This window comes from Muntiacus reevesi, chromosome 12 (assembly GCF_963930625.1).
Source record: "Muntiacus reevesi chromosome 12, mMunRee1.1, whole genome shotgun sequence".
Taxonomy (NCBI): Eukaryota; Metazoa; Chordata; class Mammalia; order Artiodactyla; family Cervidae; genus Muntiacus; species Muntiacus reevesi.
Window position 1 is genome coordinate 71,519,180 of NC_089260.1, and position 19,754 is coordinate 71,538,933.

At 41.9% G+C, this 19,754-nt stretch overlaps 1 protein-coding gene across 3 annotated transcripts in view; it reads left to right on the forward strand.

The window, feature by feature from the left end:
- Positions 1-19,754, forward strand: part of KHDRBS3 (KH RNA binding domain containing, signal transduction associated 3) — a 147,827-nt gene that overhangs the window by 105,806 nt on the left and 22,267 nt on the right. For all 3 annotated transcript variants that reach the window (XM_065903371.1, XM_065903372.1, XM_065903373.1), the window contains one exon: positions 18,473-18,555. In XM_065903371.1, the coding sequence (XP_065759443.1) occupies positions 18,473-18,555 (83 nt within the window). The remainder of the gene's footprint in view (positions 1-18,472; positions 18,556-19,754) is intronic.

Sequence of the window (19,754 nt, forward strand, 5' to 3'; positions counted from 1 at the left end):
GGGAAAGAAATTCAAGGCACTTGGTTTTCTAAGCTTAATTCTGCTATTTGTTGATAAATGACGGGAAAAGCACTAAAGCAATTGACTTGCAAAATACTCTGTTAATAACCCCTGTTCCTATCCACTGCAACAGGGAGGGGATAGTGGCCTCCCCAGAGGAACCCGCATGTCCTTTCAGGAGCAGATGAGGGTGGAGGCTCTGAAGGAGGACGGAGCCTTCACTGGGTGAGCCCACACTCACGCCTGGCTTTCCCCAGACATTCAGTGTAATTCCTGAGACTGCATTTCCCACCCAGGGCCTTCCTTATGCTGCCTGACCACAGAGTGGCCTTTAGAGAGCAGATGGCCATGCTGGTGGTCCTGGATATAATTGGCCATTGGTCTTAACCTTTTGAGATTCTAAAGGTTACTTACACTGGCTGCTTAGCTTTGCAGCATGGGAAGGGGAAAAGTGTTCTTTTTTGTTTGTTTGCTTATTTCTAGGATTTTCGATCAGGTGGGTATACTATAGAATATCCAACTTAGAAAAGCTGGATTCTGTAACCTCCCAAGTGGGTATTCATTCTTGTGACAAGTGGGAAACTTGAAAGTGGTCTCCTTAGAGTATACTAAAATAATTACTCCATTGATGGAATAACCATAAATTAGACTCTAAATCCCATGAGACTAGGGATCACCCCCCCCCCAACACACACACCCTGTTCACACCTTTGTATTCTCAGTTCAGTTCAGTCCCTCACTTGTGACTGAGTCACTCTTTGCTCCCCCATGGACTGTAACACACCAGGCTTCCCTGTCCTTCAGTGTCTGCCAGAGTCTGCTCAAACTCATGTCCATCGAGTCGGTGATGCCATCCAGCCATCTCATCCTCTGTCATCCCCTTCTCCTCCCACCTTCAATCTTTCCCAGCATCAGGGTCTTTTCCAGTGAGTCAGTTCTTCACATTAGGTGGCCAAAGTATTGGAGTTTCAGCTTCAGCATCAGAATATCATTTATATTCTCAGCACCTAGTATGATGGCCAGCACATAGTTAGTCCTTAATAAATATTTGCAGAAAGAATCAACATTCTCAAGACTGAGTTTTTTTAATTGCCACCTGTGGGGGACCCACCCCAAAACTCCTTGTTGATTTTCATCTCTTAGCAGTTTATATCCAACTTGTTACCAGTGTTGTGCAGTTTTCACTTAGTATATGTCTGTTTCTCAGAAGATAGTAGACTTTCCAGGAAAAGCATCATGTGTCTTAGTCAGTTTGTAGTCTCACTGGCACATTGTAAGCTCTCAGTGTATGTTTGCTGGACTAGACAGCCCTGCACAGAGACCTGGTAAGTTTTCCCAATGAAGGTTGCCATTGATCTTTTCCAAGCCAATTGCTGTAATCATCCCATGGGAAGAGTATGATAGCTGGCATTTGAAAAAAGATCGTCCCTTCATCATTCTCGTCTTCTAGGGTTAGGAGGGCAGTTGCAGATTACAGAGGTGGAAGGCTGATTCTGTATAACTCTTGAAAATCACAGAATCACGTATTATAAATCTGATCTGAGCCTAAGAGTGAACTTTCTAGAAGGATGTAACATTTAATAAGAAACTGCTCTCCATGAGGTACCATCTTGCATGTTGTGCCATCTTGTTCTCACAGGCACTCAGAGGTATTGTGGTCCTGTTGTTAAGGTGTGGAGAGCTGTGTCTTTTCCCACGTCACAGGGTGGAGAGAGGGCGCAGGCGGGGATCCACGACTCAGGGCCTGTGTTCTGTCTTGAGCAGCCGGTGCTGGATTGAGACCGGACTCTACGGGCTGGCAGAGTCAGGTCCCCTCATCTTTCAGGAAAGTGCCACAGGCCCCGCACACTGCTCCCCGTGGAGGTGCAGTGAGGGAGATCAGGTCACCTCTGTGGCCCCTTCAGTTTACTCATTCTCTGGTTATCAGCTGCCTTCAGTAGGGAAACGGAAACTGAAGACCAGTAAGACGAATGGGATGGGGTTAGGACTTAAAAAAAAAATAAGGCATTATTATATGTATTGGCAAAAAATTGAACCAGCATTTTCACTTTAGGAGTTTCTGTATCTCTAAAAAAGGCTTGTCATTCCTTTAGAACTCAAAAATATAATTTTTAATGATTTCCTTGAAATACATTTGTGGTAACAAATGTTCTTTTTGTATAGAACTTGCTGGTTATATCTGACCCATTTGATTTATTTATTTTAATTTTCATTTAACATTTAGTATCTGAGGCCATTATTTCCAGAATAAAAGATGCAAGGAAGTCCTATCAGTTGCCTATTTAAACAAAAAAGAGATGAAACCTGTTCTTTTAATCCTGCCACAACTGGTGCTTTTTTTGAGAAACTATATATTTCAGTCCTTAGAATACTCAGTGTTCTTCAGATTATGTGTACTAAAATGAAGGTATTCCAGTGCAGTTTTAGGCCCAAGAAAAACTCAATTTATGATATATGTTAAAATTGTTTTTATTAAATAGTTACCCATTATAAAAGTGGGCATAATAGTATACATATTATAAAAGTGTTTCCTCTTAGCCCAAGCAAGAAAACCTGATAATGTAAAAGTGTTTTCTTGCCGAAATGTGTCTATTGAAATTCGATTGATTTTTCTCAAGGTGAGTTGGTGAAAATGTTTGATCATTTATAATGTCATCTGAGCCAGCTGTTCTTCATCAGAGTCACCGTCACAAATATTCCCTGAGCATGTGTCATTGAGAAGAACCTCTGTTAGCAAATAAATCTGATGGTGAGAACAGTATTATCACTAAAGCATATAGAACTCACAGTGGCCATGTGAATAGCAGAGGTTAACCATCTCCGTGAACACTGGTCTTCTAAGAATAACTCAAAGAATGCAGTGCAATTCAACGTAGTTAGCTTTTTTCCAAAAAGGAAGAAAATGGATAATGGATGTGTTTTCAGTCATTTGAGTATAAATTGGGGCTTTCTGCTCCACTTTTAACTTAGTAAAATCAGGCATAATTACAGTAACTTCTCATCTCTTTTTTGAGGACAAGAAGCAGTTTTTTCCCAAAATGACATTGATTCATTACTTATGTCCAAATAATTAAATAACTGACAAATAATTAGTATAACCCAGAATCTATTCAATGAGAACACTTTAACAATTCAAAATGTAGGTGTCATTACACAAAAGGACCTGTTTGATGCTTCCTGGCAGAGTCCAATTTACATATGAATCTCTAAAGGGAGATCCATTTTGATAAATTGCTTTAGGTTCCACACACAAAGAAAGCACAGAGTACAGAGGGCCCTCCATATCTGCAGGCTTGGCATCTGCAGGTTCAACCAACTACTAATGGAAATTGTTTTTTTTTTTAATTCCAGAAATTTCTAAAATTGAAGTAAAACTTGAATTTGCCACATGTATGCAATTATTTAAATAGTATTTACATTGCATTAGGTATTATAAATAATCCAGAGAAGATTTAAGGTACAAGCATGGGGTAGGTAGGTGTTACGCAGATATTGTACCATCTTATATAGGAGCTTGAGCACCTGTGGGTTTTGGATCGAAGTGGGTCCTGGTACCAGCCCCTCGTGGCTACTGAGGGCCGACTGTTGCCCGGACACTCAGTGTGGTCACTTTATTTATCGTCTCTGAAGTCCTGTGCATGTCCATCCTGTCCCCTGACATTTGTGGGTTAGTAGCCACCCCTCTGACCCTCTGTAGGGTCCCTTCCTGTTTTCCTCTCCACGGCGCCTACAGCTCGGTGGAGGCTGAGGTGCAGCCCCCAGAGCCCTGGTGAGGGAACCCAGCGCCCAGGATCGCGTGCTTCTGTCTTCACTCCCTGCATTCTCACAGTAGACATAGCTCACTTCCCCCTAAGTAACAGCTTACCTCCATCATAGCCGCTTCAGGGAAGACGCCGTCCTCCTGCATCACAGCTCGTGCTGTGACGACGTCCTCTCACAGAGCCCGCACCTTCCACACCTAGCAGTTAGCTGTCCGTGTGTTTTCTCACATCTGACTTCTCACAGACCTTAAATCTGTGTTACTCTTACTCCTACCACCTCACATATAGTAGTCCCTCAGTAAACGCTGGTTGTTGAGATGGATGGACAGATGTGGCTGGATAGATGGACAGACAGATGATTGTCATCGCCTCCTTAGTCTCACCTTAGCTTGTGGTCCTGCCCTCCCCCTGGGTCCTTCCCTTAAGTAATGTGTTTTTCATATTACTTCTAGTCTGTACTTTCTGGCATCTAAAGCCTGATTGATACTACTGCTCGGCCATCCCTGGAGCGTGAGAACTAGTTTAGGAGTTTAGGAGGATAAAGTTGAGATTCTTCTGAGTGGTGTCTGAAAACTTTCTCGACAGCATCTTCAGCCTCTTAACTCCCTTTCCTTCCCACATTATCATTTTATTTCCATCGATCCCTCCACTGCAGTTCCTTAAACATAACAGGACTTGAACTGTGTGGCTTTGTACGTGCTCTTGGGTCTCTTCGAATGCCTTTTCTTGTTCTGTCCCTACCAGTTCTTGTTACTGTTTATTCTTCAGTCGTGAAGCCTTCCTGGTCCTCATCAGGCATAGACAGCAGCATCCTGGGTGCCCTGAAACCTGCCTCAGAGTCAACTTACTTGTCTTTGTCCCCCGTAGACTGGATTTCTTCAGGGCAGGGACTACATCATTTTTTAAAGCATTAGTTTGCCCAGAGCCTATCATGAGGCCTGACATTTTGGAGCTACTAAATAAACATATGAGGTTGACTTTTACTAATGCCAACTACCTCTGTCATTCCATGTGTCATGCATACTGTTAAACATACTTCATGTCATGAAGTCAATTGTAGCAAACATTTAATATGAACTAATAAATATGAAAGACAATGCAGTTTAATTAAAAGACTATTATTCTGAGATGTAAAATACTCAGTTTCTAATCCTCGTTATTGTCTGCATCACTATTTTTGTGTAAACTAACCCTTTTAGTTTCTTCATCTGCAAAATGCAGGTATTTTACCTATAAATCAGCAGGATGGACCAGATACTGTTCTAACATCTTTCCAACTTTAAAATTCTGTAATTGATTGTTTTCTGAAACTGACTTGCTTTCCACTGTCACCCTAAACATGTTCTTTTAATAAGAAACTGTATTTTCATCAAATGGAAATCTTGATACTGAAAAGAGGGTCACAGAATAAACAAAGCAAGCATTCTAATGAGAGCAACAAACTAAAGGTGAATGACTATGAATCTTTCAAATTCTGAAACAAATTTTGAAGAATAATTTTAAAAATGAAATCTTTTTTCAAGTGCAAACTCTCCTCTCAAGATGTATAAACTAAAACTGTCTTAGAAATTTTAATCATATAATTTTCCCCCTCATTTCATTATGATTGTGTTAGCCATCTATTCATAGGAGGTGTTTACCATTTACTAACATCCCTTGCTATCGTAATGTTGTGTGATCATTCTAAGCTTTTGAGCCTGAGCTGATGGGTTAATCACCTTTAAACATACGTACGGTGGAGCGTTCTCGATGAAGGTGTACGAGTTCATCAGACTATGAAAGCTCTTTCAGGTACTTGATATGCTCTGATTACCCAGCTGTATGATGTTTACTGAACAGAATATGGAATTATCTGCAAACCACCCCATCTGGTGTGGGAGTGCCACCTTGAGCACGGTGTGGGGTGGCTGGCACACAGAGGGACTTGCGTGTGTGAGAGGAGGAGACGCAGGCTCCTCAAGGCTACAGGGGTGTAGGGAGTAGCAGAACCAGGTATGCCTGAGCAGAGCACCCGGCGCTCTTCCCTGCAGGCCCTCTGCTTAGGCCCTGCGTGTGAACGATCGGATGTGCGGCGGGGCACGCTGCTGCCCCATCCCCACAGGACTACCCAGGCAGTAGGGAGGAAGGGCATCCTGGCCTACTCTGTGCCAGGACAGGCACCCGTCCCACGGCCTGTGCGCTGGAAAGGGGGTGAGCTGAGATCGCATCCCAGGCTCCCTAACCCGGAGTCTGAAGCTTTTATCTGTAGTGTTCTAACTTGTATAATGTCATGACCTAGAAAGAAGGAGGAAATAGATGAGGAAAGAGTAGAAGCGCCAGAACTGGCAGCCCAGTCACAACTGTGTCAGCACCTCCCAGCCGTGGGCCTTCCAAGGCGATGGCCGATCACAACTGCGTGTCAGCACCTCCCCAGCTGTGGGCCTTCCAAGGCGATGGCCGATCACAACTGCATGTCAGCACCTCCCTAGCCGTGGGCCTTCCAAGCCGATGGCCTGTCTCACTACTGCAGAGGCTCCCGAGCTTTCTAGGTGCTTCTCTGAGTGCATCAACTTCAGTCTAAAGGTCAGAAGTCACTGCTTTAATTTATTATACGTTTAGAAGGACAGCACCTGATGCAGATGGTTTCACTTGGAAACCATCAGAGAAGTATAGAATAGTACTCTACTGTCTTCTAGTATTTTTCTGATTCAGTAAAGACAGAAAAACAGAGTACTCTTCAACTTCTAGAAGTTGATGGAAAAAAAGGAAGCTGCCATTTGTTGGGTATTTACAGAACATGTTAGTGTGCTGGGCACTTTACTCTATATCATCTTATTTAGTCCTCACTTTATCCCCATGAAGTGATCTCCAGGCAGTTGAGAGAAGATAGCTAATTTTTCCTAAATCACACTTCTAGTTAGTAATAAAACCCACACTTACTTCCTCACAAGCACATTTCTCAGCTCTTTGCATGGATCTGTCATATCCAGAAAACACCACCATGAGTTAACACTTTCTAGTGGCATGCCACTGGTCAGGGCAGAGCTGGAATGTAAAGCCGGGCAGTCTGGCTTGAGAGCCTCGCTCTTAGCCAAGACCCAGTGCTTCCTGGACAAGCCAGTTTCATCTAATTTAAAACTCTGTATTTGCAAACAGAGGAATTATCAAATGAAGGGGAAAATTATTTCATCACTTCAGACATATGGGTTGTTATATGAAACTTACTAGAGCAAGCAGTCCATGACTGAGTAATTTACTGGTGTTACTAGTTCTTCTGCAACTAGTATTTCCTCGTGGGGCTTCTTATGTTGGTTAACCTAACCCAGGTTTGAAGAGTCATAGAGACAGTCTGAATGGGAGAAACCTAAACTTTGTGTTGTACATGTAGGCCACCTTTTCTGCCTGTCCTCTAGATCAGGCTCATTAAAGCTGTAGAAGAAACTTGTCTCCAGAAAACACTACACAGACAGTGTCCTTGTCTGTAAAATGGCACCACGGGGAACACTGTTTCTCCATCTGCCCGAAGAATAAACCCTTCTGAAGTATAGTCAATTAGGAACATCAGTGAAAGCCCTTAGGGAAAAACCAAATATATCTTTAAAATGTACATGTCATTCTTTAATATAGCTTTTGTTTAAAGACTCAGTGAAAGCACATTCCTCATTCTTCTGAGAGCTCACCTGAAGTTTTAATTATGTGACTAGTCTGGGAGTTTGAGTACGATGAGAGTTCTACTGACGCAGATTTTCCCATTGCAGTGACTGCTGGTATAATTTTTTGACAGTTAACTAATCTCTAAACTGCTTCAATTATCTTGTTTTCCATACCGAGAAATTTAATTAAAACAGTACAGATTGTGAAAAGGTTATTTATGAAAATGCATTTTAAATGTGAATTGAAAAGCCTAGGGACACCTTTTTATTTTAGATAAAAAGATGAAGGTTCTGTAATTTTTTTATCTCCATTTTACCAGAAGCAAGAATAAGTGCAGTGTGCAATTTACTTGAAATGTCTATCAGGTGCTTCACAAGTCTGTCTCTTTCCTAAACTGCTTGAAAAGTTGACCTATTTTAGAAATGCAAAACTTTAGAAAATAATTTCAGATTTTAAACTTCTGAGTATGAAGGGATTTTGTTTTTCCTTCTTACTTTAAGCAAAAACAACCCCAGAAAAGTGCTTTGTTCATGAAGCAGAGGACTCTGAAATGACAGTGTCTCTGAGGCCTGGAAAGCAGATCCTGCCTCCCTAATGAGGAAGGTTATCTGAGCTAGCATGATGGATGTGTCCTAGCCCTCGGGTGGGTTAGTCCTGAGGCACTAGATTAGTCCTCTGTTACAATGAATTTCCTACAGGAACCTGCCATCTTAGTGTTATTGTTTCCTCGAGCCTTTAATCAGCTTGCATAGAGCTCAGTCCTGCCTGCAAGTAGATCCTAGTCTACAGAGGACCCGTTGAAGCCTTCCACAATCCCCTATATGCGCCAGGGGCTCCCTCTCTATTATTTGGATCCATGTCTGTACATCCTAGTTAGGGTGCTCACCTTGGAGTGATAGGGTCACTCCTTTACTTGTCAGTTTTCCTGTTTTATTCTAAGCTGATGATAGGGCCATGCCTTTTTATCCACAGGGCCCCGCATTGAGTGCGTAATCAGTGTTTGATTTCTTGACATGGTAACAAAGTAGAGTGACTGTTCAGGATAAGAACACCTACAGTTGACTTACATGAGTATTTAGGGGGACATCTAGAGATACCCTCATAGTGCGACATTATCTTGGGGAACCTCAGTATAGGGTCAGGCAATGTATCACAGTGGTTAAAAGCAAGGCCAGGAACCAGACTGACTAGTTTCAAATCCCTGCTGTGCCTTTAATTGCTGTGTGACCTTTAGCAAGTTGCTTAACTACTTTATACCTCAATTACTAATCTGTAAATGGAAATATTAGTGCTTATCACATAGGACTTTTAGGAACTATTCAATGCTATTCACACCCACCAGGAAGATTACAGTTAAAACAATCAAGTGTTAACTGGAATGGGGTGCTGTAGGAATTCTTACCCACCGCTATGGGAATGTCAGTCCATACAGCTGTGTTAGAAAAGGGTTTGGTGATTTGGTACCACATGTTAAAGCTAAAAACAGGCCTTCTTCCCAAGGCACAGCGGTTCTGCTCTGGCAACCACCACAGAGACTCATAAGACATATAGAAGGTGTGTAGGCAAAACTTAGAAAGCATTTACAACTGGGCTGGATAAGGATGTGATAGTACAGTCATAAAGGCAAGCTTTCAGGCCGAGAGAAGGAACCAGTGGTTGCTGCCTGCAGCACAATGGACAGATCTCATGAGCATGAAGCTGATTGAAAGAAACCAGGCACAGAGGGCTTGCCACTCTGATTCCATCTTTATGAAGCTCAGGAGCAAGTAAACCTCACCAGCGGTGTTGAAAGTCAGGATGGCATTCCTTCTGGGGGGAGGTAGTAACTGAGGATGCGCCCAAGGGGAGCGTCTGGGGAATGAGATGTTCCCTTTCTTGATCTGGGCGCTGATTACACAGCTGTGCTCCCTGAGCTGTGCACCTGGATTTTGTACCTTCCTATGACTTACATTATGCTTGAATAAAAAGTTGAAAACACGATCCATTTGTGTATTAAAAACATTGTACTAGACAGACCAGATATTCTTATTTATAACAGAACAGCACGTCTTTCATCAAGCAGATTTGTTCAAGCTGAACAAACCTTGAGCACATCTGGTCCCTCTACCATTAGACCAGATGATAATCTGAAGGTTTCTGGGTGAGTCTACAAGCTGAGCAAGGAGTAATGGTAATGCTAACCTTATGAAATTCTGATAGGGATGTCTTCATTGTGTAGCAGCCTCTGCACTGTGAATCAGGTGTACGTCTTGGTGGGCCAGGGGCCCTTTCCCCTTCCGCCATGGGATTGGAGGTCCCTGGGATCTCTCTCCTGGCCAGTCATGCCACGGCCCGTGGGAGAGTGGGAGAACCCAAGTAAACCCTTCACTACCAGTCAGTCACCATTCAGGAAGTGTTTACTGAGGTCTTCCTTGTGCCAGGCCCTGGGGACACTAGTAGACAAGGTCAGTGAAGCCCCTGTTCTCAGGGAGACTGCATTTCTAGTGGATGATACAGGCAATAATCAAATACATTGGGTGTTTGATAGGAATTGGGGTTCCTTGTCTGAATGGCAGAACACAGAAGATGACATGCATGATTATTTCCTTAGCTTTGTGGGGGCGGTACCAACAACCGCTGCTCCGCATGCTCTGGAGAGACGCGAGCCCGCTCCAGGCACAGCAGGCACTGTGGGCGCCGGGCCTCACTCTCTGGGGGAACCCTGGTTGAGAAAGGCTGTGAGAGCATCTCCCCATTCCTGAAGAGGCAGCTGAGAAGCTGAATTGAGCCTCAGAAGAAATCCAGAGTTTGAGAGGGTTAAGTAGTTGGAGTCCATGGTCCCCACGTTTGGGTGTAGGAGGCTAATAAATCCCTTCAACTTTGAATGGGAACCCAGAAAAGCTGTCCTTCCAGAGGAAGGGTGCTTGTCATCATGGCCTGTTGTGGGGTGTGTTGAAGCTGGGACTGTGAGTCCTCCTGTCTTCCTCCAAGAGCAAGTGTAATTCTCTCTAGAAAAATAACAGTGTGGGCCTTCAGTTATTTCTCTTGTTCTTCATAAATAATTGCAATCAATCAAAAATTATAGGCACACAAGATGAGGAACCAGAAAAACAGACCATAATAGATTCATATAGCAGACACAAACTTTATGTTCTTTATAATCATGGAATTAAAAAGATAAACTTGATGATTTAAGCAGAGAACTGGAAAATATAGAAAACAAATACTCTGGAATTGAAAAATATAAAAAATAATGAAATGGTTTTAGTTTCAGGTTAGACACAGATAAGGGAAGAAATAGTGTATTGGAAGTTAAATCAATGAAACAAATCCAAACTTGGACAGCCCTGAAGCTGGCATGAGGCACCAGAGCCTCCAGTGGCGCCTCACTGGAGGCCCCAAAGGCCCCCCGAGACGTGGCTCCTGCGCTTCCCTCCCTGGCTCACCCCCCATGACCTTTCCACCTGCGTTCCTTCTGCTGGAAGTACCAGCAGCACCACCAGCAAAATCAAAAATCCGCATAAGCGGCTTCTCATTTCTTTTGCATTTGTACACAGTCTTTTCTGTGAGGACTCCTGGCACCTCTCTGAGATCTCCAGCATCCCCGCTCTCTCCCTGTGTCCCTGAGGAATGAGGTGTGTCTGTTCCCCTCTGGAATGGAAGCTGCTTGAGGACAGAGGTGCTTGTTTTGTTCTGTTTGTTCAATACAGTATTCCTCAAGGGCTCAGAGCACTAGGCATTCAACAAATGCCAGCTTCCTGGGGAAAATGGAAAAACCGACATAAAAATCCTTACCAGAGGTACATAATCTGGGCTTAATAAAGTTGAGTTACCCCCTTTTCTCATCTTTGTGGGATTTTTGGTTTAATTTTCTATTTACAGTTTTCTCTTTCCTTTGTGGAATTTCTAAGTTAACCTCTTTGTTATTTTCTGTATTATATTACATTATATTCCTTGTCAAATCTAAATAAATCTAGCTCTATCTCAGTGAGAGACAAAACAGAGGAGGGAAGACATTCTATGAATAATTGATGGAGACCTGTTTTTAAAAGCTGTGGCCAGATGTGGATAGAATTACAACTACTCTTGGTCAGTCACTCTTTTATCTAAAAATCACAGTAGTAGTTAATACTCTTATTTGCAGAATGAAAATGTAGACATCACAGATTAGACAGTATTTTAAGAATTTATCACATTCACCAAAAGAAGGTTACCTGGGTAACTCTGATGTTTCTCTGGCCTAATAGCTTGAGAGTGTTAATGGGAATTAGTCTTCAGTAAACTGGAACCAGGTTTATTGGGCAAGATCTGTGCCAGACAGCCTTCATGTATATTTCTTGGGTTAGTTCCTCCCACAGCCACTGGAAACAGCCAGGGGATGAATTAAGATCACAGAATTGAGGTGGAAGGAGGGCACGTGATTGCCCCAAAGCCACACAGCCAGATCAGAGGCAGAGCTGGGATCAGAACATGGGCGTCAGGCTCCAGAGACTGCGATGAAGGGGTTGTGTGAGTCTAGAAGCTGCATAATGTATTCCTCACAGCCATAGATCAACACGTGGGGGTGCAGCCTGATTGTTGAATTAATGATGTCTTATTTAAATGATTATAGGGGACAGATTCTTATTTAGAGTTGTTATTAAAATTGTGATTTTGTCCTTAATTATAAAATAACTTGGCTATGTGATGTGTTCACCATCATTGGTGATACTCAACAAGGATATTACTATTATTCAGAACCTCAGCAAAAATGAATTTTTCAAAAGACTATTCTTAGCTAATGTGTGTGTTTGATAAACTCAAAATAATCATAAGCCTAGATTTAAATAATCTTTTAACACTGTGTTTTACATATTTTGTTTATACATTTGTACATTTGTATTTTATACATTTTATACATTTTGAAATGACCAGGTTTCACCCTAATTATAATGAGGTGGTGTATAGTTAGCATAATTGTCTCCTTTAAAAGGACCCAAAACCTAAACATTATTTTAAAGTCACTTTTGTAAATTCTCTGTTTAAAATGCTTTTTCCATCTTAAATTTCATGCTTGATTTTACTTGTGACAGAAATAGAATTAAATAGGTCATGCTGTTTCCTTTATCCTAGAACATCTTTTCTCTTCAAAGCAAGATTTCTTGGTATCGGGTCATATGTCTGTGGTTTTCAGGTTGGGAATGGCAGATGAAGGATCTTTACTGGTGTTAGAACATGTTTTGCCTACTGTGGCTCCCCTAACGCCTACCAAGTGTCCAGGTCACCCGGTCAGCTCCATCTAGACGTCTTCCTTATCAAAGATGAAAGTGCAGAAGTAGAGCTTGACAAATGTCTCTTGAATGCTGCAAGAATGTTTATTAATATACTTTTATTTCTTGTCCATCTTTGTTCCCTCTTTTTTTAAAAAAATATTTATTTATTTACTTTCGTCTCTCTGGGTCTGTGTTGCTGCGATTGGGCTTTCTCTAGTTGCGGCTAGTAGAGACTCCTCTCTGGTGGTGGCTTCTCCTTGCAGTCGCTTCTCCCGTGTGGAGCACGGGCTTCAGGGCCCACGGGCTCAGTAGTTACAACTTTGAGCTCCTTCCTCATTTTAACCATTTGTTGATCCTTTGCTGGCTGACCGCTCCAGCTGTTCTCAGCCAATGATCTCATCTCTATCTTGCAATAAAATAGCAGGTATCGACAAGAATCCACTCTGCTCCCTCCCAGAAGCCACATTTATCCACATTCACACTCATTTTTCCTCCTTTGGTCTGTTACAATCTGCTTCATGCTTTCCATGTATTTTTCAAGTCCTGTCCATTGAACAATTAATGCTTATAATGGAAGAGGCTACACCACCATGGACAAATACAGCTGTGAAATTATCATGAAAGAAATCTTGTCAGAGTTGCATTTTTAATCTTTTTAAATCGTCAATGTTAAATACGGAAGTCAATTATTCAGTGACCTAAAATTCAAATAAACTAACATTGTATTAGGGCTTCCCTGGTGGCGTAGATAGTAATGAGTCTGCCTACAATGTGGAAGACCCAGGTTCAGTCCCGGGTCAAGAAGGTCCCCTGATGAAGGGAATGGCAACCCACTCCAGTATTCTTGCCTGGAGAATCCTATGGACGGAGGAGCCTGGCGGGCTACAGTCCATGGGGTTGGAAAGAATCGGACATGACTGAGCAACTGACACACACACAGCCTTGTATTAATACTGTCTCAGAATAATTGAGCAGGGAATGAATGGCATAAGTAAGTTTAAAATAGTCTGTCACTTTATATTTTCAGTTAAGAAAATTCCAGTCATTTACAGGAGCTTAAAGAATCTTGATTCTTTAAATAAGCTTAGAATTCTGCATGGGTGAAGCCATATTCTTTTAAAGCTACTAACGAATTACTGAAGCAGCAGTAAGCTCTACATTTTGCCAAACCACATGCTCAAAGTAGTGACCTAGTTGCACATCCAGCCCTCCAGATTGACCCTTCCTCCTCCACGCCCACAACATTTCCAGAGAGATTCCTGAGGTGCAGAATCTCTCTGGTTGTGGCGTGCGGGCTTCTCCTTGCAGTCACTTCTCCCGTGTGGAGCACGGGCTTCAGGGCCCACGGGCTCAGTAGTTACAACTTTGAGCTCCTTCCTCATTTTAACCATTTGTTGATCCTTTGCTGGCTGACCACTCCAGCTGTTCTCAGCCAATGATCTCATCTCTATCTTGCAATAATATAGCAGGTATCAACAAGAATCCACTCCACTCCACTCCCTCCCAGAAGCCGCATTTATCCACATTCACACTCATTTTTCAAGGTACTCACCTGTACCTTGGCCACACATGGTCTGTATACAGGCATCTCAGGCTCATTGTGTCCCGCCAGCATTTGCACCACCGCACGCCCACCCGACCCTAGACGAGAGGGGATCTTATGCCTGTCCCTCCATTGTTTTGCACCTGATGTTCATTCTGCCTGATTTTTAATAAATCTTCCCTGCTGCATCTGCTTTGCTCTGCTTTCATCACTTCTGGGACACTTTCTTCCGCTTTGCCTTTTGGGCTGTTCTGTGTTGGCCCGATGCCTCCCTTTGCCGTAGCAGCTCGTGTGTTGCCCGAAGGTTCTCCCTTCATCCCCTGTCACCTCTGTCAGAGTCCTCACCAGGCCAGGACTCCCCTTCCCTCTCTGGTGCTCAGCAGGAGTGCCAGCCACAGGGGAGGGGCTCAAGGGAGGCGGTGGTATCAGGTGGTTGTTTTTTATGTAGTAAAAATTACTTTTTTTGTTATTAAGAATGATAGCTGCTTTCTTAATTTCTGAATTTATTAATTTACAAGAATTGTAATATCTCATTTTGCTACTTATAACTAAAATCATCTCAATTTTTGTTTTGTATTGTTTTCGTTTGAATCTTATCTGCTTCAATCTTATGTTTCTCCTCCTTGCATTGGTCATTTAAAGATCATAGTTATGTTAGCAACTCACTTGCAGCTACTGCAAGAGACATTGTGGCTTTCCTGTATGTTCCAAGGATATTTTTGACGTTTATTCTTCCTCTGCCACTATTTAATGAGTATTCCTTTTATATTTATCTGTTTTCAAAAATTCTGAACACATACCTCTTCAATAAATACTCAATTCCTCCTTTGTGAAAAAAACATTAAAAAATCTCAGGTGATCATGTACAAATTGTATAAGCCTACTTCTGTGTTCAAGCTGGTTTTAGAGAAGACAGAGGAACCAGAGATCAAATTGCCAACATCCGCTGGATCATCGAAAAAGCAAGAAATTTCGAGAAAAGCATCTATTTCTGCTTTATTGACTATGCCAAAGCCTTTGACTGTGTGGATCACAATAAACTGTGGAAAATTCTGAAAGAGATGGGCATACCAGGTCACCTGACCTGCCTCTTGAGAAACCTATATGCAGATCAGGAAGCAACAGTTAGACCTGGATATGGAACAGACTGGTTCCAAATAGGAAAAGGAGTATGTCAAGGCTATATATTGTCAGCCTGCTTATTTAACTTATATGCAGAGAACATCATGGGAAATGCTGGGCTGGAAGAAGCACAAGTTGGAATCAAGATTGCCAGGAGAAATATCAATAACCTCAGATATGCAGAGGACACCACCCTTATGGCAGAGAGTGAAGAGAAACTAAAAAGCCTCTTGATGAAAGTGAAAGAGGAGAGTGAAAAAGTTGGCTTAAAGCTCAACATTCAGAAAACTAAGATCATGGCATCTGGTCCCATCACTTCATGGGAAATGAAGAAACAGTGGGAACAGTGTCAGACTTTATTTTTTTGGGCTCTAAAATTACTGCAGATGGTGATTGCAGCCATGAAATTAAAAGAGGCTTACTCCTTGGAAGGAAAGTGATGACCAACCTAGATAGCATATTAAAAACCAGAGACATTACTTTGCCAACAAAGGTCCATCTAGTCAAGGCTATGGTTTTTCCAGTGGTCATGTATGGATGTGAGAGTTGGACTGTGAAGAAAGCTGAGCACCAAAAAATTGATGCTTTTGAACTGTGGTGTTGGAGAAGACTCTTGAGAGACCCTTGGATTGCAAGGAGATCCAACCAGTCCATCCTAAAGGATATCAGTCCTGGTGTTCATTGGAAGGACTGGTGCTGAAGCTGAAACTCCAATACTTTGGCCACCTCATGTGAAGAGCTGACTCATTGGAAAAGACCCTGATGCTGGGAGGGATTGGGGGCAGGAGGAGAAGGGGACGACAGAGGATGAGATGGCTGGATGGCATCACCGACTCGATGGACATGAGTTGGAGTATAACTCCGGGAGTTGGTGATGGACAGGAACACCTGGAGTGCTGCGATTCATAGGGTCACAAAGAGTCAGACACTACTGAGCGACTGAACTGAACTGATTCCTACAAAGACATTGTCATCCGTTTGAATTAATATTTGTCTCACACAATTAAATGCATTATACTTTAACTTGCTATTTAGATAGTTTTGCTTTTCTAAATTAAATAAATTGAGGTACGGTATTTAGATGCTTCTTCAAAGAGAATAACCAAGGTCATCACTTTCAAAATCTTGTCTAAAATCAGTGACAATAAAACACAGAAGCCCATTTGTCTCCAGATCTTTTCTCTTACCCCATGATCACATTTCTCCACTCCAAGAGATCTGTGGTAATCATTAAATTGATTATCATTGATAATACTGATGTTGCAGAAATAGTTAGATTATATCCTGGCTCTTTTAAATGTTAACTAAATATCAGTAAATGCAAAGTCACTGTAATTGATTACCCCCAGAATCTTAGAAGTCAGTTGTAGAGCAGGATTCACACTTTCATGGATATAAATGTCATTGAGCAGCATATGTAATTTGATCTTACAGAATGATCATTTCTCTGGATCTTTTTCACTTCCAAAATAGCTTTGAAATAACCATCGTGTACTTATTATCACATCTGCATAGTGTCCTCAGAATGTCCCCGTAGAACCAAGAGGTTGACTTTAACTCTTGTTGCATTGTCTTTCTGTTGTTGAGCTATGACCGTTCTTCATCAGTTCATCTATTCTGAATGCTCGACCATTATCAGATGTGTGATTTGCAAATATTTTCTCCCACACTGTGGATTGTCTTCACTTTCTTCCTAATGTTGTTTGACAGAGAAGTTTTTAATTTTGATGGAGTCCATTTTATCTGCATTTTTTGTCCTGTTTTGCTTTTGTTAGCATGTCTAAGAAACTAATAACTAAGATGACAAAGACTAACTGCTCTTGAACCTCGCTAGTGCAATTTTCATTTGAGTTATACTTTGTACCTCAAGAATTTCTTTGGATTCTTTTCTGTATTAATATTCTCTGTTTTGGTGAGGCATTGTTCTCATACCCTTTGTTAGTTTTTTCCATGCAGGCTATCTTTTCGTTCCTTGAATACACTTCAGATAACTGATCTATGTATAGGAAGTGCACTGTCTCTGTTTCTGCAGGGACAGTTTCTATTGACTACTTTTTCCCTTGTTTACAGACTACTTTTTCATTTCTCTGTACCTTGCATATTTTTGTTTGTTTAAAACTGGACATTTAATAAATAATATTTCCATGTGGGAATCAAATTCTTTACATTTTGGCCTGGGACTTTAGTTACTTTTCCAAATTTATATTGTAAAGTCAGTATTTATCCTTCATTGCCATGGAAGTGTCTTCTCTGTTAGTGTAGTCCTTAGCTGATGACTGGACAGAGATTTTGTCAAATGCTTAGAAGCTAAGTCCTTTATCTTTGCCAAGAGCCTGTGAGTACATGTTGGAGTATGTCTTCAACACTCAGCCAGTCAGTTTGCAACTAACTCTGGCTTAGCCTTGACTTTCCTTCTTACACTGAACCTCAAGGTCAGCCAGAGGAGAGCACTCAGGACCTTCTCAGGACCTCTCAGGTCTGTCCTAGGCAGCTGTATGACACGGTACTTAATTCCAGAACTACTAATTTCCAGCTTTGCAAAGCCCAAATGGATCTCGCATTCCTCTACTTTTCCTTGTAGCTTGTTGTTTGCACCAGTTTTCCTCCACACCTCAAGCAGCTGAGATCATAAACAGTTGCCCCTAGTTATTTTCTCAGATATCCTCAGGGAGAAGGCTTTGTGCACTGGATGAGCTCCAAGTGGGGTCCGATAAAGACAGTCCTCTGGGAATGGGGTTTGAAAAGCGCTCCACCCTGCCTGCCCCTGCCAGTGGCCTCAGGCCTGCTGCTTTCCTGCTTGATTGATTGGGGCCCCTACAGAGCTAGGATGAGAGATGGGAATAAAACAGGTTAAAACATCAGAGCTCACCGTTCTTTCCAAGATGCAGCCAATTTTTTAAAAATAAATGCTCCCTAGATCTCTGTAAGCCTGTGGTTAATTTCCAGAGTTCTAAAAATGTTCATTCTGACAGTTTTTGCCAGTTTCTCTTTGCTTTTTCAGAGGGAATTTTTGGAGGTTCTTACTCTGTCATTTTCACTGATGTCACTTTTATATTTTTCTTTACATTATAATTAGATATAGAGTTCAACGGTAGCTGAATTAATAAAGATTCACTAAAAGTGGAATGCTTCTTTCTTTCCAGAAACTTCTCTGAACTTTTTGTCCTTCTGTTGTATTTTAGGACTATGATGACGGATATGGCACTGCTTATGATGAACAGAGTTATGATTCCTATGATAACAGCTATAGCGCCCCAACCCAAAGGTAAGCGTCACTCTTTCTGAACAGACCCCACAGCACACACTGTGCTGTCCACATTTTATACCCTCTCGGAATAGGATGGCGATTGGCCAGTGAGGGTGACCTGACTTGGCCTTTGTTTTGTTTTAATTGGGAAACTGTCTGTCCTACCAGCTAGCATGTATTGCACTCAAATTTACTGTAGTGCTAAAGCAATGCGTCTTGGAAAATAAAATGTGAAACTTTTATTTTCTCTAAAAATGTAGTTTAAGCATTAGGTGTATTCTAAGGAAGAACAGTGTGTGCCAGGTCTGTGGCTCTCGAGTCCAGAGGCTCCAAATTATCTTAGAAACATGTGACTTTCCTGCTTCGTCAGTGCAGGGGATGGGAGTGAGGGAAGTTTTGTTCAGTGCTCATAAATCATTTCTGCTTCTTAGCAATAGTGCTATGACTATTTTTTCTAACAACTTCAGATTCCTGTTTGTGAAAACTGAGTTAGTTCTGATTTGTTTTCTGAAAAGCTGTTTACTTAGAAACGAGTGTTATCAGAGGGGAAACACAGCTTTATAGTCATGGCATAGTAGACCTTGATGTTCATTAGTGTATGAAGCCTGTGTGTTCTGTTCAGAATCTTTTCCTAAATCCTGAGAAACCTCTTGCCTTATGCTTAAAATTCTAAGTGGAAGAAAAAGACATACACAAGCCAAAATGCTGGCTGTATGAAGCATAAACTTCAATAAATATGGACTACATGGGTTTTTTGATGAAGCATAAATTCATTCTTGAACTCCTGTGGGGCAAGGCAAGCTTTAAGCAGATCTGCACTTGGGTCCTGAGGTGGGCAGGGATGTACTTTCTTCTCATTTTGTTCATGCCGGGTTTTTCTCCACTATGGTGTGTCACAGATTAGTAGCCTTTAAACTTTGACTCCCAGCTGGTCTCCTTTCCGGGAAGCCTTGTACATGGTGTTTGTATCCTTGAAGGTGTGGACACACCGGGAGCGACTTGCACACAGTAAACAGCAGATAAGACTTTATGTGTTTCTCCTCAGTGTTCTGGCAACTTTATGAAGTATGAGGGGCTGTTCCCATTATATAGATGAAGAAAAGAAGCACAGAGCATAAGTTTAAGTAATTAGTCAAAAATCAAACATGGAGTACAATCCTTTACTCACATGTCTTGTTTAATCTGAACGGCAACAAGGGAGTTAACACTGTCATACG